Raw genomic sequence first — 23,212 nt, forward strand, 5'->3', positions numbered from 1 at the left:
TCTCAATCATAACCAATGTTTCGTACTCCACTTTCCTGTTAGATCTAATCATGGGTGGTGGTGGTGCAAACTAACTCCAACTCATTCTCATTCCTTTTCTCCCTTTGTTTCCCTCCAGTTGTATTTTCTAAGACCAACATTTTCCCTTTCCTTTTTCTCGAATTCCATCAATTAATGACAACATTCTATTGTCATAAAAACACAGAAAGGAAGGACTCTAACTGCTACCTTTCTTTGTTCCATTAATTTACAACTTCCTGGTTGGTCCTGCAACCTCTTTTTCAGCTTTATTTTATTTTTTAATTTTTCTTTTCAGCCTGCATTGACATAATACAATTATTTGTCTTGCATGTAATCATTTACATGAACAGATCAATATAACGAATAAATAAAAGACGAGATTCTAGCATATATTAATTTCATCAAACAAGACGTGCTCGACCAAATCATGCAAATGCAAGCATGATTTGGCTTTGCATTGCAAATTTGATTTTGCAACTCCATTTTCCATAATACCAAGCAATCAAATTGTTAGATTGATGTAGTTTTTATTTATTTATTTATATTTATTGTTGCTTAGGAATTTTGTCGAGGGATTTACATCATTACGTTTCCCGTTGATGTCATCAAAAACTAACAAAATGCTCGACTCCAAAGACGCAGAGGTAAGTGTATTCGCATTTCTATCTTATTTATTTATATTTAATCCAATTTTGTTGATAATTGTTCTTAATCACTTAATCGTTGATGATACAGTTGAGCGATACCTCCTCCGGGGCGGCACCATCTGACTACAAAATAACAGAGCTACATTCCAAGAAAAAAACCAGCTTAACTCCTGAACAAAGAAAGGAGGATCGGATGGCTAAAACCAGTGCCAGTTCACCTCATGGACCTGGATATACAAGTTCAATGTCCAAAGTTAATGAAAATGTGCCATCTAACCAGCAATATGATCCCAAAATGATGGATCCTGTTCATAAGCCCAAGATGCCACCAAACACGGATATTCAAAATACTTGGACGACAGTAAACATGAAAACAAATGACGCAAGAAATAACAATACAATGCATAGTAATCTTGTCCATGTCCAAGGGAGTGGAAACAACAGCCCCAGTGATAGCTTGGAGAGCTCCACGGCTCCCCTTAGGCCTCACACTGGTGGTGATGGACGATGGGATGCCATTAATACGGTCAGTGCCAAAGGTCCAATTGGTCTCAGCAATTTCCGCCTTCTCAAGCGCCTTGGATATGGAGACATTGGAAGTGTATACCTTGTTGAACTCAGAGGAACCAATGCCCATTTTGCCATGAAAGTAATGGACAAGGCATCCCTGGCTAGTAGAAACAAGCTATTGCGAGCACAAACAGAAAGAGAGATTCTTGGTCTTCTCGACCATCCTTTCTTGCCAACTTTGTATTCTTACTTTGAGACAGACAAGTTCTATTGTCTGGTCATGGAGTTCTGTAGTGGGGGCAATCTTCATTCTCTCCGTCAAAGGCAACCAAACAAGCATTTTACAGAGGAAGCTGCACGGTACTTAGTCCCCCTTTTTATTTTTCTCCAATCTTGCACGTGTTATTTCCACTATGCTTAAAGGATATGCTGCATTTTGGTTAGTGCAGGTAGCCAAGATCAGATTAGAAGCTGTTGTACTTGTCTGTAAAAAAAAAAAAAAAAGCGGATTGAACTTATTTAGAGTTATATATATAAATATCATTTGGTTTTAGCAGGTTCTTTGCATCAGAGGTGTTGCTGGCACTAGAGTATCTGCACATGCTAGGTATAGTATACAGGGACTTAAAGCCAGAAAATGTGCTGGTAAGAGATGAAGGCCATATCATGCTCTCAGATTTCGACTTATCACTCCGTTGCTCTGTTAGTCCAACGCTGGTGAAATCTTCATCTACACATCAAACAAGCAATGGTGGTGGCTCTGGTGGCATTTTGGATACTGAGAATGCTGCTGCGCATGGTTGTATGCAGCCATCAACATTTTTCCCCCGCATTTTGCCCGGTAAAAAGAATCGTAAATCTAAATCAGATTTCGGCCTCTTTGTGGGAGGCGCCATGCCAGAGTTAATGGCAGAACCGACAGATGTTCGCTCAATGTCATTTGTTGGGACACACGAATATTTAGCCCCAGAAATCATCCGAGGAGAGGGTCATGGCAGTGCAGTGGACTGGTGGACGTTCGGCATCTTCCTGTACGAGCTCTTGCATGGCACAACTCCATTCAAGGGTCAAGGAAATCGAGCCACACTTTTCAACGTTGTAGGGCAGCCACTGAGATTCCCGGAAAGCCCACAAGTGAGTTTTGTAGCTCGTGATCTTATACGAGGCCTTCTGGTAAAGGAGCCACACAAACGGATTGCATGCAAAAGGGGAGCAACAGAAATAAAACAGCATCCATTTTTTGAGGGAGTGAACTGGGCTCTGGTCAGAAGCGCCATGCCTCCCCACATACCTGAACCTATAGACTTTTCACATTTTGCTACCAAAGAGGATAAGAATAACAATCCTCCTCCTCATATTGGAGTTGGAGGGGATCAAAACACTGTTACCACTTCTGGGGACTACATAGAATTTGAGTACTTTTAGCAAACACAACTCCACTACCATTGTGAATTTTAATATTTACTACTCTATATATATATATATATATATATATATATATATATATATATGCTTGTTAAAGGTGATTGTTGCCATCCATTTTTAGGTGACACCAATAACTTAGGAATGGAGTTTTTGTGACAAGCTCCCCTCTTATCATTATTAGGAATGTCTAAAAGTTTTCACATCTTTTTCACTTGTATTTTTTTGTTATTTAAAAAAAAAACATGAAATAAGTAAAATTTTCACTTATAATTTTTTTATTATATTGGAAATTAAGTAAGGTGTAATAATAATAATAATAATAATAATAATAATAATAAATATCACATATCAATTTTTGTTACCCACGATAATAAAATTAATTAATAATCGGTTAAGTACATTTAATTATTAACACAAAATAGTACAGCTACTTCCAAGTTATATGCAATTATAAGTTACTAGGGTTTTAAAATATTTATTAATTTGGCTTTGAATTATATCACTTCGGGCACTTTGGTGTACAACAAATAAAAATTCATAATTAGGTAATCAAAATTTAGCTCCATTAAACACTTCTAAATACCTAAAGCTGTTAAATACAACTCTAAACCATCACTCAACTCTTTGTAAATTTGCTTATGTATGTATTGTCCTTTCTGTATTTCTCAATTTCTTTTTTTGATGAGATGCTTGTTCATTTTTTTTTTTTTTTTTTTATGAATTTCACGTCTAATTCCATTGACCTTTCACCTTGGTTTAGTAATTGTTTTCTCCTTTCGGACCCCTCTGTCAGCAAGTCTGCTTGGACCTGTGGGATCAATAACCATGAAGGCTCCACGGATCAATCTTTTTTTTTCCCCGGAATAGTAAAAGTTGAGTTACCAGTTCGAGTAGATTTTAGGGAACATATATTTTTTTTGGTTTTAGAGAGAAAAAAGAAGTAAATGACTGATAAAAATGTAAATTGTTGAAGAAAAAGACAAAAAAATTATAAAAAAAAGTCATGATTTTGGATTAAAGAAATAATAGAACAAATTCTAAGATTGTTAAGTGTCCATTTTTTAATTTGAGGGCCATTTTCAATTTATCTCAGATCACATGTGATTTCATGTAATTTAACTATTAATTTTTTGACATTTCACAGGTTATATACATATATATTTTTTTGGGTACGTAAAAAAGTAGACAAAAATTTGCTAATTCACACAATATCTCATTCTTGTAATACCAAACAATCCTTCTGCATGCTTGTCACCACTTGTATATGGGTTGTTCCACGTACCATCGATAGTCCCCAACTACCTTGTCTGGCCAAATTCGCAAGAATATCGGCACATCTATTAGCTTCTCTATAAATATGTGTGATATTGCATTGCTAATCCTTTGATGCAAGCTTCTTTTATTGTAAAATAACTAGACTAAATGGATCCTTGTCTTCCAGAGGTCTTAAACCTTTGTTAACAAAGAATCTGATTCTATAATAATCTTCCTAACAGCTTTATTCCAAGCCAATTTCAAAGCTTCTAAAATAGAATGCAGCTTGTAGATACTTGATTTTGGTTACTAATATTATATTTTTATAAATTTCTCTAAAGTTATAAAAGTTAAAGATAAATTAGAACAAATAATAAAGTTGTTTTAGTGAAGGTTTTTTTACGGACCAATTATTTATGAACAATTTTTGCACAAAACAACTGTTTACAAAATAATTATTCAAGGAATAACTCTTTTACGGAACAACTATTCAAAGAATAATTCTTTCATAGAACAATATATACCTTCACAAAACAGTTGTTTTTGGAACAACTTCCTCAAGAAACAATAACAACACTTTTACCAAAAGTTACTTTACTAAGAGTTATTCCACATAAGATATTTCATTGAATGTTATTTTACCGAATGAAGAAGTGGAAATAACCTCGGAATATGACAGGATTCTTGGGTTAATTTCACTATTGGGATGTTTAGGAGAGCTTGGCTTGGTGGATTAGATATGGAAATAGTTAAGAGATTTCCTCTTAACCTTTCCCTGAAATATAAGTGCTTTTCCTTTTTCTTTAAAATAGATAGTGAACTTCTTTATTCATTATATTCATTACCAAAAAGCTAATTAAACTCTCATTAAACAATACATTAATGCTTTTTATAATAATCAATTCTCCCATTATTCACCATATATAGTTCTTATTCAATACTCAAGATATGTAACTCTTATTCTTGAAACTTATAAATAGGAGTTTCCACAGTTCATTAGAGATTTCTTTAGACTTTGGCAGATTTCTCATAACTTACTCTCAAATTTCCTAATTAATCCTTTCTTCCTAAATCCTCCTCTCAGCCATATTTTTTTCCCTACTCAGCCGTATTTCACCATATGCCACCACCTACTTTTGCATTCAATACTTCAAGGTCTGCTCCAATCTTTCTCTACATTGTCTCTTGGCACATCTTGTTTTATTTGTTTGCACTGCTTTCTCACCTTATCAAAGAACCTCTTTACACAGCTCTGTCTTTAGAATACAGCCTCTGCCAAGTTTTAAAATGAAGCCAAATAACCACTATCCACCACTATCTTGACAAATGCCCCCGTTGTGAGTTCACTAGGATTTGTAGTTGCAACCCCATCCACATTGAACTTAACAAAGTCCTCTAGTGGCTTCTACCAACTAACCAACCTTTGTTGTTTTAGACATCTACTTGTTGCAATAGCCTTATGCTCCATATAGTCCCGTAGGCTATGCATTATAATGGTAATACCATCTAAAGGCCATCGAAAACCTTGATTAAATACAAATCTGTTTGAAAGCTTCCAAATGTGCTAGCAAACAAAGCTAAAGCAAGTAGTCCCAAAAACATCATTTATAACATTTTTCCCTTTAAGATTGAACTCCAACCAATCATTGAGAGGTAAGGAATAAAAATGATCAAGATGAGCTCCATGTAACCACCTTCTCTATAATTTTCTAGATTTTGGACAGTCTCTTAAGAGATGAAGTACAGATTCTACCTCATGATCACACCATAGGCACCTTGCTTCTCCAAGCATACCATATCTAACACACAGCTCTTTAGTCAACAACTCATTGTGTCAAACTGTCCAAAGATAAAACTTGATCCGCATTAAAAAGTCAAGCTTCTAAATTTGGTTCTAAATAAAAGGTTGACGAGTAAAATTATTCGCTAAATTAAAAGCAGAACTCATCATGAATATACCATTTGGGGAACTATTCCAAATAAGTTGGTCCTTTTTTCCATCTACTAAAGTAACTAAAGATAAAGGTTCCTTGACAGTTCTTGGCAAAATAATTAAAACATTTGCGTCCCATTGTCTATTCACGCAAGCTTCATTAACTTTTGCTCCCTTCAAAGTCAAAGGAATCGGGCCAAAACAATAATTAGTCAAAAGTTTCTCTAGTAACCATTTATCATGCCAAAGATACAAGTTCCTTGACAGTTCTTGGCACAATTTCTTGCTACCACCTCTTTGTTACTTAATATACTCCTCCAATATATGAACTTTTTAATTTTTAATCATAAGAATAAAATTGCTTCCAAGGTACTTAGATATTAGTAGTTTAGTACCCTCAGTCACAAACCATTATCATCATTCATAAGTTTCCAGCCTAGCTGATAATTCTATATTTTATAGAATTATCTTAAGCTTTATTGTATGAATTTTACCATGCTAGACTTAATTTTAGCTTAATTTCACCATCGTAAAAAATTCTTGCAAATTCCTCTAAGCTTGGTTAATTTTTCTTTTGTTTAGGTTACTAAGTCAAAAATGCAAATAAAGGTTAAGAAAAAAAATAGGAGAAACAAAGATGCCATAATTCCAAGACCCTAAAAATGAACCATGTAGATCAAGTTGGTGCAAGAATGTTTACCTAAGCTTGTAACCAATATCATGAATGGAGCACCCTTGATAATGTGGACTCTTAAGGAAGATGATATGAGCTGACCAAGAGCTAAGTGAAGTCATATTTTGACCTTGATTAAGTCATAAAAATAAAGGGTGGAAATTGGTATCATAATACCATGATAGAGATCACATGTTGCCAAACGTAAAGGAAACAATTTGTGCTAAAATTGTACTACTGTAATTGTTGATTTCTAGAAGGAATTGTGTGCTAAAAAATTCAAAGATAATATGAAATTAGATTGCCTTCCCATTAACCAAAAGGATAGCACAAGGCACACCAAACATGAAAAAAATTCTTAACATAAATTGATTGAAATTTGCAAGTTGTCCTCTTCCCTTAAGTCACAATTTATGCTGGTTTTGAGTTAAAAAAAATTTTCTTGTGAGCTAGCCTGCTATTTGAAATAAAAGAGAAAGATTAGTCCAAGAAGTGAGCTTGACATAATTCACAAAAAAGACAAACAAAGACAGCTAACAAAGAAGGCAGCTGCACCCTTAAAAATTTAGCTTGAAAATGATGCACAAGAGAGGAAAATTTTAAGGTTGGTGACTTGACTTCTTGGGACAATCTAATTGTAGGATAAAGATCTAGAAGAGGCATATTGAAGTCACATTTTTCATCCGTAAATGGAAACTTCTTAGCAACCATTCTCTATTTATTTATTTTTTTCCTTCTTGTTTCGAAGAAGACTAGTTCTGATTTTATTTCTTAGTTTAGGTAAAACTCCTAAGGCTGGTGCTAGCATTCTTGCTGGCCAACCAGACCTCTTTGGAAACATCATTTACTTCTTGTTTTAAGTTTATTTTCCAGTGCTTTTGTTGTTCTTTAAGTTTATTTGTAGTTTGTTTCAATTATAGCCCTTGAAAACATTTAAACTTTGTATTTTCTATTGTTAAATTTCAAGTTCAGTTGTTTACATTTAAAGTTGCTAGTTTTGTTTCCGAATTTGAGTTCTATTGCTTATTTATTTTTCAGCAATTTTTGCATGAAATTAAAGTTCTTTGAAGATTGGAGAGGATGGCTTTGGATGTTAATGTGATGATCACATTATAAGGCTCCAAAAGCTTGATCTTTGTGTGTTGTAGTTTCTGGTTTTTTTACATTGATGTTACTTAGTTTGCTACCCAAATTTTTTATTTTGGTTCTCTACATTTACTTGCTATTTATTTACTGTTTTATGTTGTATTATTGTTCTTATTTCATGCTTAAAAGTTCCTTACATGTTTGATGCAATGTTTAATTACAAATGTTTCATTTCATGCCATTTTTCTTTCATTTCCATGTTTGGTTTTCAATTTTATTTTTTTAACATGTTTCATTCGATTTTGCCCAAGGTCTCCTACACATGTTTTATCTTTAAGTCTATTTTAATGTTGTGTTATTGATTTCTAGTTATCATGTAGTTATTTTCATATTTGATTGCATTTAGCTCATTAGATATAATTAGTATGAAAGTCCAAAGTAAATAAATATTTTTCGAAATTCTACCTAGATATTAGAGAATTAAAAAATATTTCGATATTAAATATTGTCATTTTATTCTTAAATAAAAGGTTCTAAAAAACAAAGGATTTTTACGAAATATAAAATTTGATGGAATCATTTTTTAAATATTAAAATTAAGATCTTTTTTTTTTCAATAGTCAGGATAACATATAATCAATTGGTATCAATTTTCTATTAGTATTGTGAGAGTGTTAATTTTTTCTATGCGTAATTGACTCCTGATCTTGTTTTCATAGATCAAAATTTAAAAGATAAATTTTTTAAATAACCAATCACAACTAATAAAAAATATTAGTAGCGATAATCCCTATCTTGAAACATTTAAAAATTTTTCATCTAATGGTTCCCAAAACCATTATGACATAGAATAATAAAAATAACTCAATCCTCGTGTATATACTTTTTGTTGAAATTTCAAAAAGATTTTATTTCATATGATCTACATCAAATGTTAAAAGTTTTTACATATGAAAATCTAATCCTTATTTTTTTAACTTTTTTATAAAAAAATTTAACAAAGAAATTTTATATTTATTATTTTAGTATCTTTTTCTTGCTTTTAATCTTCTCCAGCTAAGGTATTCTGGGTGAAATTTGATACTTGAAAATTGTTGAGAATTGTGATTCTGAAAGAATAAATACTGCACTTGCCTGGAGAAAGGTAAAATTGGAGCCCTTTTAACATAGACATGACTAATCATTTTGGTTGAGAGACACAAATGATCTGAATAATTTTATGTCATGCATTGAAAGACAATTTAGGTTGCTAATCCTCTGACATTACTTCTAGTGTGGGAATGCATTTGCTTCTAACCTAAACCTACATCTGAAATTCTTGAGAAAAGGAAAGGATAGAATAAGATACAATTAAACTTTGTGTTGTTTTGAATCAAGCTATGTAAGAGTGCAAAAGTAAAGAGATGATAAAGTCTTGCTAGAAGGATAAGTTCAACTGTAATATCGCAGCAATCTGTGGCCATTGCTGCCTGTATATGCACAAGTATTGTACATATATGTTATGTTCAACATACACACACATATATTTATTTATTGATAGTGTATTCATAGATTATCCATGCAGCTTTCATTTTACAATTCTATATTTTTATTTCCTGTTTGATTGACAGTTCCTGCTTTGTTTTAGTTTAATGCTTATAGATGGAAGCATATTTTAATTGAGTAGAAACCCTCTAATGTCTTGTTCTATTCGTTGTCTATCTGAAAGCTTTATGTACACATCTTCCCAACATATACTGAATCAATGTTTTCAAAAGTCCTTGATTTAGCTTAACACATCTGTCAAAGATACTTAGTGTCTCATAATATACATGGCTAATTAAAGCCGTGTTATCTTGTTTGCTCTGTATACATAAGATAACTTGATTATCTGATAATAAAACAATATAATAACATCTTTACACTTGATTACTGTTTGTACCATGGTAGCCCAGCTTATCGGCTGAGGGAATTGAAAATGGCTGGACGCTTTGGTTCTATCAGATCTTTAATTTTCTGGATTCTATTTGTTAGCAGGACACTTTGGTTGAATGTGAAGTACTCATAGAGAGATAAATGTTGCTTTTGTAGGGGGTGAGAAGAGAAGTAGGGAATCATGCAAAAGCACTAAATATGGTGTTACCCAAGAGACAGGTTAACTCAATTGTCTCCAAGGATAGAGATAATTTGATTGATTGTCGAGAAGAAGCTGCATCCGGCTTAAATATTGAGAGGCTCGGTCCTCTGTTATCGAAGAAATCAAGCATGTTAACTTCAAAATCTGCAAATATTCCCATATTAGTTACATCGGACAAAGAAATAAGGCAAACCAATGAGGCAGGGGCAGTGCCATATTTTGAGTTAGCAGCTGACGATTATGAAGATTCAGAAAGAAATGCCAATAATCCAAAGTCGTTAAAAGAATCGATCGGGCACACAGAGGATGAAGTTGTAGCAGGGGTATTATTAGGTTTTCTTGTAAGCTTGGCAGTGTATTCGAAAATGTGATGTTCTGGTACGTATTACGCCATTTTTTTTTTATTGTTTAAATTTCATTTTAAATTCTTTTCACAAGTTCATTGCCAAATTGCGGTTTCCAAATTAGCTATAATGAGTGGAGATAGGGCGCCTATATGAATTCGTATCCAATAGATGAGTAGCATTTGCTGAACCTGCATACAATAAATAGAAGCACATATTTTCAGCCTGTCGTTTCATTTTTCCCTTGCCCAGCCAACCCGTTTAGCCAATCAAAGCATGGCTTGCAAAGACTTGCCACGGCTTGAAGGAAATTAAACATTTCAAGGAGTTTGAATTTTGGAGGTTGTAAGCATAAGGGTAAGGAAATTGAAGGGAAGTTCAGAAATTTTAAAAACATTCAAAGCACCCTTCAAAGAAAAATTAAAAATAAAAACCAACTGGCAACCGAACAAAAACACATAGAAGTCTTCGTTTTTTACCATTAAAAGGCCAATAACGCAAAGCATTAAATTTCAATTACACGGGCAAAAAAGAAAAAAAAAACAAAAAAAAAAGAAAAAAGAAAACAAAAGCAAGTCTTTTTTCTTTCAAAGAAGACAGTTAATATGGCAATTGGTAGCCATCAATAATTTTAGTTGACAGAATTGCAATTCAAACGGATTTTGCCTTCATTTTTTTGAGTCAGAACCTGAACGTTCCCGAGCTTCACCATAGAAACTGCAAACTGGTTCTCGAAAAGGGAGGGTTGAGACTGAATTGCATTAACAAATGCTGCAGTTATTTCATTGGAATACAGTGCTTGATCTGTGGATAGCAATCCCAACTTGTTCTGCAGATTTGAGTAGTAAGCTATGTCAAATTCTTTGGGAGTTGTAATGTCAAGTTCAACCAAATCCCAACCCCGACGATATTTCTTTCTCAGGTTCTTCCAATAATTGATATCAAGTGTTGGATCAGGCTTAGCTAGCCTATGTAAGATGGAATAACAACTGGTTCTGCCAATTGTATGCGACCCTGAGAGGACAACTAAGTCCAGCTCATTCAACCCTTTTGCTCTGAAGAATTCAATCAGGGTTGTCACATTTTCTTGGCCTTGAGGAACCATCTCAGCTTCTTTGGCAATGGAAATTCTGCCATCTTTACGCCCGAACGTGACTTCCCAGAATGGACCTCCAAGTAGAACCGTTGCATCTCTAGCGGCAGAGTGAGAATGTCGGCACAAGACACGGTTCTTGGACATCTTCTCTCAACCTCGGCCTTGATATCATCAATCACCTCGAAACCTCTAAGCGTCCGGCTAGCCTTGGCTGTCCTTTCGCTTCCTGGATGGTTTAGCAATATTGAACCGTCGCAACCCTGCAAATAGTAGAATTGTTCTCAGTTGCATATTCGCGATTCCACTTATAACGTATATAAGAAAATTTTCCACAGATTTAACAATTTTAGCAATAGAAAATGTTTTGGGAGTTTTTTTTTTTTTTTTAATCTTTGGGTGTCCACATGTGGATCCGCCCTGATTGTTCTGTCTTCTTACATATAATATAACAAATTAATTAATATTTTGTAACGGATAAGCTTTTAGTGATGCATACCCTTACAGCACAGTCATGAAAATGCAGGCGAATGATGCTAGCAGCCAAGGTGTAATCCTTGCTAAACCAAGCTTTCATTTTGTTCTGGATGATGCCTTCAACATCTGGGCAGCTATTGAGATAGTAAGTCAGAGAAAGGTAATCTGAAGCAGGTAATAAAGCATTTGGCGCCTGTTTTATAGCTTTTAGCGGTTGGACTTGGAGACCAATTGACTCAACCAACTGTGCAATGAGAAGAAAAGCAAAGAAAACGCACAATTTCATGTTTGCTATTAACTTTAGGCAATAAAAGGACTGTGTGCAGAATGTTTTGGGTTGGGTTTGCTTTAATATGTAGCTGAACCTCGCATTTGGAGGTGAAAATACGTGAGAAGCACTCTGCAAAGGCAAACATACCGACTTGTCTGTGACAGCAAATGCAAATATAATATACTTCTGATGGTAAGGGGCTCCTTCCCAAACCCTCCACTCGGTGGGTATTGACAAATTGATATTTGACTTTTTTGTTTATTTTAATCATATGCTAGTATTAACTGAATTAAAAAAAATAGTTAATATAAAGAATGATTTTTAAATTATAATAAAATATTTAAATTTTAAAAATTTTTATGTGATACTTAAATTATAAATCATTAATTAATATGATACTTATTTTTAATGTGATTAACTTAAAGTGATGACACATAATGAATAAATAACTCTTTAAGTATTATATTAATTAACATATTTACAATTTAAATATCACATTAAAAAATTTAAATATCACATTAAATATTTTACTAAAATTTAAAGATAATTCATTACGTTAACCCTTAAAAAACGGTTTTAGATTGAGACTTTATGTTTATCATTTTACTTTTGTTATGCTATTTTACTACCATAACATATTTTTTATGTAACTCTCATAATTTACAGAAAAAATAAAATAATTCGTCTAAATTAAAAAATTCCATTTCGTATTTTAATTATTTTTTAATTTTTATTATGTGAAAAAATAAAAATACTTTATCTCAAATACTTAAAAATGATAATACCAATAATTAAATAAAAATAAAATAATTATTTTTTAAAAATAGCAACAATTCCATTAATTTCTTTAGGGATTGCTATATAGTAAAAAAAAAAAGAGGAATTATTGGTATTTAAAAAAATTAATTATTTTTATTTTTAGTTAGTTATTGATATTACCTTACTTGAAATTTGAAATAAAATTTTTTTTTTTTACTTTTTTTCATATAATAAAATTTAAAATAATAATCAACATGAGAAATATCTCTAACATAAAAGAGTATTTTAACAACGTAAGAACATAGAAAATGTTATAGTAAAATATATACAAATTAAAGTCAGTCTCAAACGATCAGCCTCGGTAGAAAATAAACAAAATGTTCTTTAGCCCATCTCCTTTCTATTATGGCTTGCAAATTAGTATTATAAGATTGTACAGAACTTAAAAAATGTATTACTTTAATAGATAGAAATATAATAGAATTTAATACCTAATTTTAATTTTTTAATTTCCTTTTTTTATGAAACAATTTTTTAATTACTTTTAGTCTTAGTATCAGCCTTTAAGAAAAAGTTAAAAATAAAAAATTAAAATGAGAACAAGAAATAAATAACAAAGTAAAAAGTAAAAGCTTTAGGTTTTGAAAATTTTCAATTTTTCTTATTTATCACAATTAAAAAAATATATTTTTATCAAAATTATATTCGGAATAAACCAGCTTGCAAAAAATTTAAAAATATAAAAACGAAATTGATGTCATTAAACTATATTCCGTAAGAAAATGTTAAAGGAAAATACATTATATTTTCTCATAAGTCATAAGCAGTGAATAAAGATAAAATTTAACAAAGAAGAAAAATTCTTCAAATAATTGGCTTCAGTTTTCATCAATCACAAAAGATTGTTAGAATTGTTTGTAGTTTCTTTTAAAAAATTCATTATTTTTATTTTTATTTAATTATTATTATAATTACTTAGAATTTGAATAAAATATTTTTTACCTTTTCACATAATAAAAATTAAAAAAGTAATTAAATTTCTAAATAAAAATGTTTTTAATTTAGATAAATTATTTTATTTTTGTTCATAAGTAGTTAAAATTGTATAAAAAATATAATTTGATAATGAAATTATATAAAATGAGTAAAATGATAAATATAGAACTCGATATGTGGTCGATGGTAATTTTTTTTTTCAAAAAGATATTGACAAATTCCAATAAAATCCTCTTTGTCCGGTTAATTAAGTTTCGGGAAATTTTCAGGAAGGTGCCGCGTACTATAATTTTTTTTTTATCATTTGATGCTACAGAAAAAAAATTAATGTAAAAGAAATGGTAAATTAGAAAGGTGAGGGAGTATTTACACCTTCTTTTCCTCATTTCACCTCACTATTATTAACATTCATTTTTTTCATTTCTTCACATCATAAATTAAAACACTAATTTTCTAAAGAACCAAATACTCCACACCCCCTTTTCTTCTTCACCGAAATCTTAAACAATTAGGAATTTAGTCTCAAATCAAGCCACAATCTTAATTTTGATGTTAGATAGCTTAGAATTATAGGTAAATTATTTATTTTTTTCTATTTCTTCATTTGATTTGTATTTAGTTTTCAAAATTTAAAAATTTTAAATTTAGAGGTGTGATTTGGGGCAATGATTCCATCATTACCAAAATAAATTTCTAAAAATTATTGAAGGTTTTCAAAAATAGATGTCTAAAAACTTCTTTAATATATCGAAAATTTATTTCCGAAATCTTTTTTTTGATAATTTTGGAAACCTTTGAGAATTTTCATAAGTGTATTTTCAAAATTTTTCAATGGTTTCATACATTCATTTCCATAATCCTTCCAAAATTTTTGAAAATGAATTTCTAATACATAATAATCTTTAACCACCAATAAATACCAAATAATTTTTCAATACATAAAAATTGACCTCATTATATCATTAGTAGATTGAAAAATCTGTCAATAAAACCTTTTAATCTTTCGACCACCAAGCATTATATGTTCAATAACATTTGAAACATTTTGTAATTCTAACATACGTGCATCTAAAAAGAATCACTAAAAGTGAAAATATGCTTATGTGAATTGGTTACCGTACCATTGGCAATTGAGTGTGATTACTTCATTGCACATGATGCAATAGTCATTAACACGAAAACTCTTTACAATTAACAATTTCTTTTAAATGTATGTTTATTAGAATTGATAAACATTTTGATAAATATTTCGAATGTTATTGAATTGATAATGTCTGACCAAAATATTAAAAGTTTCTACTACCAAAATTAAACATCACATACATTGAAAAAATCATTACAGACCCGTTTGAAAATCGCAACAAATAAATTGAAGTAAAAAATTACTTTCAAAAATATATTTTTGGATAATTGTAATACTTTTCGAAAATTTATTTTCGAATAATTGTAATACTTTTTGAAAATGAATTTTTAATATAATTAAAAAGTTTAAGAAAATGCATATCTGGAAACTTATTGAGAATGGGTGTAAAGGATAAAAAATAATTAATTAATAGATATTTAAGTAATTTTTTATTTGATTAATTTTTTGGGGTTGTATTGAGAACATAATTAACTGCATTGATCTCGGTAGCTACGCCACCTACAGAATTTAAAGAACCTAAAGGAGCATGAGTCATATATTCCGCGGAACGCCGTTCTTGCCAAGGTTGTATGTCTTTTTTCTGGGGTGCAAATAATCCCGCTTATTAGAAAATTATGAAATGGAAAATTACTTTTACTTTTATGATCCTAATCACTATTGAGCGTTTTAAAAAAATAGCTCAATGATTGTATATCGTTCTCTCTTTCTCTTTGTTAGTCAAAACTTAGTAAAAACGAACCCTTATTCTCTTTTTCTGTCATCTTTCCTTAGAATTATGTCATCCGGTTCTTCTTCGATTTAGTAAACCCCAAAATATAAATATATATATATGGTTTTTATTTTAAAAAAATGTTAATCATTTTTTTTTATTTTTTAAAAAATAAAATCATACAATTATAATTCAAATTTTTTAGATTATAATTTAATTTTTTTATTGATTTTTAATCGAACCGGTCTCGAGTTTTTGAGTTTTGTTCAAATTATGCCAGATTAGGATTGTCTTGGTTCGGGGCTTTTCCATTTTCGGAGTTTTTGAGTTTTGTTCTTTGACTTTTCATTGTCAATTCGGGTTGGTTCAGGTTCAGTTATGGATTGATTCAGATGGATTTTGAGTTTGGACTAGTTTTGCTAGCTCTAGGCACCTCAGCTTTGCGGATACGGGGGACAGAGGGTTGTGATTATCATCTAACCTCTATAAATCCTTGTTTTAGGTTTTCTTCAAGCCGATTAATTCCTTTCGGAAGGCAGCAACCTGTTCTGCCAACTCAGAATTAGGGTCGGATAGGTTAGAGCTGGGTTTGCAGTGGTGTTCAATGGGCGACACATTTTGTCATTGATGAGTGCAATTTGATTGGCTTGTGTGTCTGTGTGGCACACTTTGCTAGATTTCTCTAAAGGATGAAGCTAAGCTTTTTTAGGAGTTGGGGATTGTCTTGGTTATGTTGTTGTGTGTCTTGTTGGTAGTGTTGTATGAGTTGCTGTCGGATGCCATCTGGACATTTAAAAGCTCTATCTGGTTCAGTAAAGTTTAATAAAGCTTTGGTGGTGGTTGTGATTGGTTTATTGTGGGTGGTGTTGTAAATGGTGTCGATAAGGAGACGTGTACAGTGAAGGTCACAAGAAGTATAATCTGAAGGTGATAATGGCTGTTACCGCGGCTGGCAGTGGAGTCGATGCATGTGACGGGGGTAAATTTAAGGCTGTCGAAGGTCCTATATTGTTATGGACTAAAGGTAGAGGCAAAGAGAACATGGGAGGTAAAACTCCCAACAAATTCTGGAAATAGTTTACAGGCTGTGCAATCCATGCATTTACGGACATGGGGTTGGATATATGCGGGAAACCGTTGTTGTACCTGAATGGCAGGGGAATAAAGCTTGGTAAGGGTAGGGATAATGGAGCTGAAGCAGCAACAGTGACGTCGGAGGCAGCTACATATGGGATATGGGGTTTGTATGGTTTGGGTAGTGGTTTTAAAAGGAGTGAGGGATAGACGTGGATATAGTTTTCCATAGATGATGCCAATTGTTGAGGGGATTTTGGGTGTAGATGATGTGGGGCTCAGCTGGAAGGTGATTTGGAGACAAATCTGACTTGTAGCAGAAAAATATACTCAAAGAGTGCCGGAGTTAGGAATCGAGACGTGCACCAACGTTGAAGTTAGTCAAATGTTGCAGGTGATGCGAGGAAGGAAGGAAATAGAACTTAAGGTTAGGGAAAAAGGTTTATAATGTCTATAACTCGATATCTTTCTCTCTTATATATGATACGTGTATGATGATGTGACATGGGTAGGTGGCGAGAGGCCAAATAGCCAGCGACTCGGGGGTGAACAGTCCAAGCATCGACCTCCTTTAGGCGAGTGATGTGGATGTTGAGTTTACGTTGATTTGGCGAGCGTAACGGTCAACAATGTTGACTCGGCCAGCGGAGTATAACAGTTATCTTTCCTCTCTCCCATACAAGTAAAAATGGAGGGAGAGAGATTCCCCAGCTAAAAAGAATAGAGCAATTTTCTTGTATATTAACCTCCCTTGTCCATTACTCCAGCCGAATTCCTGGTTCTGGGTATGAGAGGCAACGTATCCACATGTCAGCAATAAAGTAGAAATAAGGGAAGCTAACTAAAACAATCTGTACTGTAAGAATTTAGCCTAGCCACCAGGCTGCAGGCCACCACCACCTCACCCAACAAATCCCCTGTATCAGCTTCCATGATTGTCTCCCTATCTGATAATATCGTACTAATACAGTCATTACGCTTGACCGTCATTAACCTGAAAGTATTATAGTATAAACGCTAACAAAATTCTCCTTCTTCTAAACATTTGTCAGGGACGCATTTTCAGGTTTTGATGCAGAAACAGTAGCCAACTTCACTGACAAACATATGACCACAATTAGCTCACATTATGGTATTGACATTAGCAGAGTTCGAGGTGTTGTGGACAACTCCAACAGTATTCTTGAGGCAATTTGTTCTTTTATCACTCTTTTCAATCCGTTTATGTTCAGTTCTTTGGTCCTTTTTTACAGTGTTGTTGTTCGGAGTTCAAACTCCCAAAAGAACTTTCATTTTTTGGTGTTAAAATACTCATTTGCAACCACCCTACACGAGACTAGGGCTGTAAACGAGCCGAGCCGAGCCGAGTAGTGAGAAGCTCGAGCTCGAGCTCGACTCACAACTCCGGGCTCGATACTCGGCTCGAGCTCGATCGAGTTTTATTTTTTAAGCTCGAGCTCGATTCGTGATCGAATTCGAGCTACTCGAGCTCGCTCGATTAAGCTCGATTAATATGTAAAAATAAGCTCGATTCGTATACTCGACAAGAGTTCGATTATTCATGCTCGAACTCGAACTCGAACTCGGATTCGAAATATTTTATTAATTAAAAAAAATAAAAATATATTTAAATATAAAAGCTCGATTAGGCTCGCGAGCTACTCGAGTCAGATATAAAAATACTCGAATTCGGCTCGATCGGTAAGTCGAGCTACTCGAGCTCGAGCTCGACTCGACAATAATCGAACCGAATTCGAGTTTTTTTCGAATCGAACCCGAGTAGCTTGCGAGTACTAATGTATCATTTACACCCCTACACGAGACTCATTGTGGAAAAAACTTCAGTGAAGTTACTTAAGTGCGTAAATTTTTTTAAAAAAGTTATTTAATAAAAATTAGAAATTAAAATTTAAATTGATAGATTGAAAAGTCTTTTTAGATGGATTAAGTGTATAAATTTTAAATAAAAAATAATAAAATTTGATATATTTGTTAGATAAATATTTATAATCAAATAAATATTCATCAAATTTAAATTATAAATAATATTTTTAATAACTTTTTATATATTATTATTTTTTAATAAAATTGTATCAATTTATTAATTTTAATTTAATTATTTTTAATAAAAAAATCCTATCAACTTCACTTAAAATATTTTGTATAAATCTTTTCCCTTGATTGTCGGACGGCTTGTTCTTTATTTCTTTTCCTGGTGAAAAGCTTTTGGGCGACATTTGGCGTAAACCGTAAAATGGAAAACTACTTTTTCCCAAAATTATAGTGAAGGACCATGGTTAGAGGTTGCTTGCACGTAGGCCTTAACATCACACCATGACATGATTAAAAATATAAAAAATACGATTTAAAATTTTAATAAAAATTAAAAAATATATTTTATGTTGATTTTAAATTTTAATATATAATTTTTATGAAAAACATATATAAATATATAAATTATTAATATTTTACATGACATAAATATTTAAATTATTATATCTACTTAAACCTTTTGATCACCAACTACCTCACATGCTTTTAACAAGCCTGGTTTTACTTCTATCTAATAATAACATGATAATGAAATTTGAATATGAGAAGAAAAAAGTAACATTTCTTAGTACTTTTTTTTTGCTGTATGACAGGTTAAGGGAGAGTTTGGATCATTTGATAAATACATATGGGGATTTGTGAATTACAAGCCAATCTCGACGGAATACAAATTCGGTCACAAGGTCCCCGTTAAGACATCAAAGTCGGAGAGCATAAGCAAGGACATGGTGAGAAGGGGTTTTGGGTTTATTGGACCAACGGTGGTCCATTCCTTCATGCAAGCCACCGGTCTAACCAATGACCACCTCATCACATGCCACAGCCACCTCCCTTGCCTCTTGTTACCGCGCTTAGGCCAGTCGAGTCATCGGCTGAACTATAGATGAATTGGCGTTATGGAGGAGATAAAAGCATGCCAAAATGCATTTACTAACTAAAATCAATTTCCAACTAAATACAAGGTTTTCTTTTTTTCTTTCTTTTTCTTTTTTTTTTTTTTGGGTATGATTATTTAGGATAGAAGTGGTGATGTATCCAAATGGAAACGTAAGACATTTATGGACATCTTTAAAATTTAAAAAATAAGAGAATTAAAAAAAAAAAATTTTGAACACTTCAAACAGTTTTCTTGAATACTTTTAAAATTTTCTCTTAAATATAATTTTCTTAATTTTCTAATCAGTATATTATTGTCATTATTTAATATCCAATTACAACCTACGATAAGTTAATATCCAACACCCAACAAATATTCACCATAATAAATAAGTACTCAAAAAATATCTTAAATTCATCACTGAATAATAGATTGAAGATTGCGTGAGTGTTTACTTAAAAGAAAATTAGAGAGAAAAAAGGAAGGGAATTAAGATGATGTTGTGGGATGGAAGGTGAGGGGGCAAAGAGCATGTGCAAGTGCAAATGCAAAAGGAAGGCAATGCCATGTGTGGGGTGTTAGTTACGTTTGAATACATGTGATGTTTTTTATGCATATTTTACTATTACACCTTCCGTGTTTCAAATTTTCAAATGCTTATATTCTGCACATAATATTATGAAAGGGAAAAGAAAAAAACATACGATTGAACATGCACAAACCTTTTCCAAACTAAAGGAAGAACACACTTTCTTTTATAGTTATAGCACATGGAGTTGATTGTTGATGGAAACCAAACTACTTACGTTTGAGTTTGACTTTCCACCAAGCACCCGTTCCATCTTGTGCTAATAGAGATTGAATCCCTTTTTTGTGAATCATGTAATAATAGTTTCTAAAGCTCCAAAACCCAGCTCCTTTTGTAAGTAAACTATTTGTTCGTGAAGCAGTTTAACCACTGCAAATGCTAATAAAATCTACATTACTGTTGTAAATCAAATAGTTGTGATATAAAAATTCCATGTTTTCTGATTGCAACATTCTCATTTCCTAATGTTTGTATCTAAATTACCAACTATGAAGCGCAAGCACCGTTTAATTTCATTAAAGCAAAAGAAAAATAAAAGGTAAGAAATGAAATAAATGAAAATAAAGGTAATAACAAAATAAATTGGAAAAGCCAATTTTAATTGGGATCAAAATCCAATCAAAATTCAAATTCAAATTAACAAATCCCGAGATCAAAGGAAATCATAAGATCCTTATTTCAAATTCAATTAACACTTTGGAGTCTAGAACCAAAAGCCTCAGCTTAAGATGATCTTGAATTAAGCCCTATTAATTCAAATTTTTCATAAAACCCCCAGATAAAATGAGGAGTTTATAAAGGGGATACATTGGCTAACCTGGCAAAAGTTGTGGAGGAAGAAACAACTAGCGATGAACTTTAACAATATATTACTTGGCAAGTAGGGGTGGGGACTATTGAAAGAAACAAATACTTTGGCTTATAAAGTTCTTCAAGCTAAGTATTTTCCAAGCTGTTCTTTTCTTAAGTCAAGACTCGGGCAACAACCATTGTTAACATGGAGAAGCATTTGGTCTGCCAAGGAGGTTCTAGATAAAGGTGTCAGATAAAGGGATGGAAATGGACAGTTGTCGGGATTTGGAAAGGTAAATGATTACCAACTTTGAGTTCTTTTATGATTCTTTCTCGGTAGGGCAATATGGATGAAAATAGCATTGTCCATGTAGACTAAATAATGGCGATAGGACTTGATTCATAACATTTTCCCTCGCAAAAGGCGATGCCATTTGTGCATTACCAGTTAGTAGATTAGGATTGCTTGATGTACCGGTTTGGTATTATGATAGCAAAGGTTTTTAACAGTTAGGAGTGGAAATAAACTGTTATGTAACTGCAAAGCGTTGGAGAAAGCAAGGTGTGAGTGTGATAGATCCAGTTAATGATAGCAACTTCTTAAATGGAGGAGGATTTCGGTAACTAAGGTTCTTTGCTGGAGGATATATCATGGAATGTTACCAGTGATGGTAAATCTTGATAGAAGAAAGCTCAACGTGGATAAGATTTACTTTTGATATGGAGAAGTAGAAGAAACTGTCATGCATGTATATACTAAAAGACTACCCCTTTGCAAACAGAGTTTGGCAAACTGTTGGGGACATGGGAAACGCATCATAGATCGAACAGGTGTACCTAGATACTAATAAGCAGTAGCTATAACTCTTTATGATGACTGTCATACCGTTTGGGGTGCCAACAAGAACGGTAAAAAGCATGGTGAACCTCGACGAAGTCCCCAAGAAGTTAGGCAATTTTATCAGAAAGTATCAGGCATGATATAACCATGCACAAGCGATAAATGATTGTCAAACTAGACAACTTACTCAACACTGGGCACAAGATGACCATTCACAAATACTTGGACTCTCTTATGTGTAACGCGTAAGATTCTGCATAATCTCTATTTATAGTTGTTAAAGATTTTCAAAATAAAATATGAGAAGTAATTTCTGATTGGAAAAGGAAAAGATAAGACAATCATTTAGATTAAAAGGAGTAGAAATTTAATGTAGTTGGACTTAAGTGAGTAAAGTGTAAAAATTATCTATTAATTAAATTTGTTTGAAAAAAAAATAAAAAAATAATTAAGTTTGTACAAAACAAATAGATAAATATGTTCAAATACACAGTTTTAATTATTCAAAAATAAATAATTTCTGTTTATTCAAAAAAAGAATGAAAAATACTTAATTAATCATATAAACTCCTCTGTTATCTTGAAAAAGATATAGAAATAATTTGCAAAGCTCTTCTTCCTTCTTCAAAAATCTTTTAGATATCTTTTATAAAGTTTTGCTGCATAACTTCTTTATAGAAATTCAATGATCTCGTAATAGATTAATGAATTCTTGATAAATTGATTTTATAAATGCAAAACACAATCAATCATTGGGTTTTATTATATTTTTTAGATTTGTTACTTGCAACAATTTTGCACACCCATTAATAAATAATATGGTGAAAACAAATAAAACCTTAAGAAAAATAGTACCGTTACATACTTTTGAGCCATTCCTCAAATTTTCAAATTTACTAGAAGCATATTCTCAAATTTTGGTTCTAAAGATAGTTACATTGTTTATAATTAATTAACTTTCCAAACAAGAGAAGAAAAATTCAGATGCACCACAAAATGACCATTCCTAAGCAATTTGGTGAATGGTTAAGGAACTGAATTGATTTTCCATTAATTATTTAAGTTTCTGCTTTTTTGTATTTTTTATATTTCATTTTTTTTCTATTTTTAATTTCTGTATGTTTGTGTAAATTGTGTATAATAAAAAATAATTTATATTTTTTTAGAAAGTTCCAAAATTTTTATATTCTTTTATTTTATGGTAAATTTGAAATGAAGAGAATAAATAAAAAGAAAAAAGAAAGAAAAGTATTAGTACTTTATATTGGTTGGCCCGCATTTGGGTTTCATCAAAACTCTTCATTTTGTCATTGTCATACTTGATTTGCAAAATTTTCTTACCACAACTTTGATTTTCACTTGATTAAAGACTCAATAGAAAAGATATATTGTAAGTATCAAATTTTATATCTTAATTCAAAATTCAGTATTTCAATTTTGTTCAATCCAAAGTTACATTAGTAGGTTTAAGAGAAGAGTTGATATTTGTAATTTGAAATCATTTTGCCAAGCGCATAACCAATTGACAC

General features: G+C 32.0%; 2 protein-coding genes and 1 pseudogene across 2 annotated transcripts; 2 read left to right on the forward strand and 1 right to left on the reverse strand.

Annotated features, from left to right (window-relative positions):
• The first annotated feature begins 434 nt into the window (after positions 1-434).
• On the forward strand, positions 435-2,603 carry LOC111300212 (serine/threonine-protein kinase RHS3-like). Its single transcript, XM_089747768.1, has 2 exons — positions 435-1,538; positions 1,736-2,603. The coding sequence occupies exons 1-2, from the start codon at positions 748-750 to the stop codon at positions 2,601-2,603; spliced, it is 1,659 nt and encodes a 552-aa protein (XP_089603894.1). The 5' UTR covers positions 435-747.
• Positions 2,604-9,506: 6,903 nt separating this feature from the next.
• On the forward strand, positions 9,507-10,036 carry LOC149513583 (uncharacterized). Its single transcript, XM_089747770.1, has 2 exons — positions 9,507-9,557; positions 9,620-10,036. The coding sequence occupies exons 1-2, from the start codon at positions 9,507-9,509 to the stop codon at positions 10,034-10,036; spliced, it is 468 nt and encodes a 155-aa protein (XP_089603896.1).
• Positions 10,037-10,640: 604 nt separating this feature from the next.
• On the reverse strand, positions 10,641-11,865 carry LOC111300159 (peroxidase 7 pseudogene; annotated as a pseudogene).
• Positions 11,866-23,212: the final 11,347 nt, after the last annotated feature.

This window comes from Durio zibethinus, chromosome 18 (assembly GCF_047325235.1).
Source record: "Durio zibethinus cultivar Kanyao isolate XHJ-2024 chromosome 18, ASM4732523v1, whole genome shotgun sequence".
Taxonomy (NCBI): Eukaryota; Viridiplantae; Streptophyta; class Magnoliopsida; order Malvales; family Malvaceae; genus Durio; species Durio zibethinus.

Excerpts from the sequence above, each read along its gene's own strand:
- LOC111300212 (XM_089747768.1), top strand. The coding sequence starts at position 748 with ATGATACAGTTGAGCGATACCTCCTCCGGGGCGGCACCATCTGACTAC. Across the intron at positions 1,539-1,735 it reads TTTACAGAGGAAGCTGCACG|GTTCTTTGCATCAGAGGTGT; the intron begins GTACTTAGTCCC and ends TGGTTTTAGCAG.
- LOC149513583 (XM_089747770.1), top strand. The coding sequence starts at position 9,507 with ATGGCTGGACGCTTTGGTTCTATCAGATCTTTAATTTTCTGGATTCTA. Across the intron at positions 9,558-9,619 it reads TAATTTTCTGGATTCTATTT|GGGGTGAGAAGAGAAGTAGG; the intron begins GTTAGCAGGACA and ends TTGCTTTTGTAG.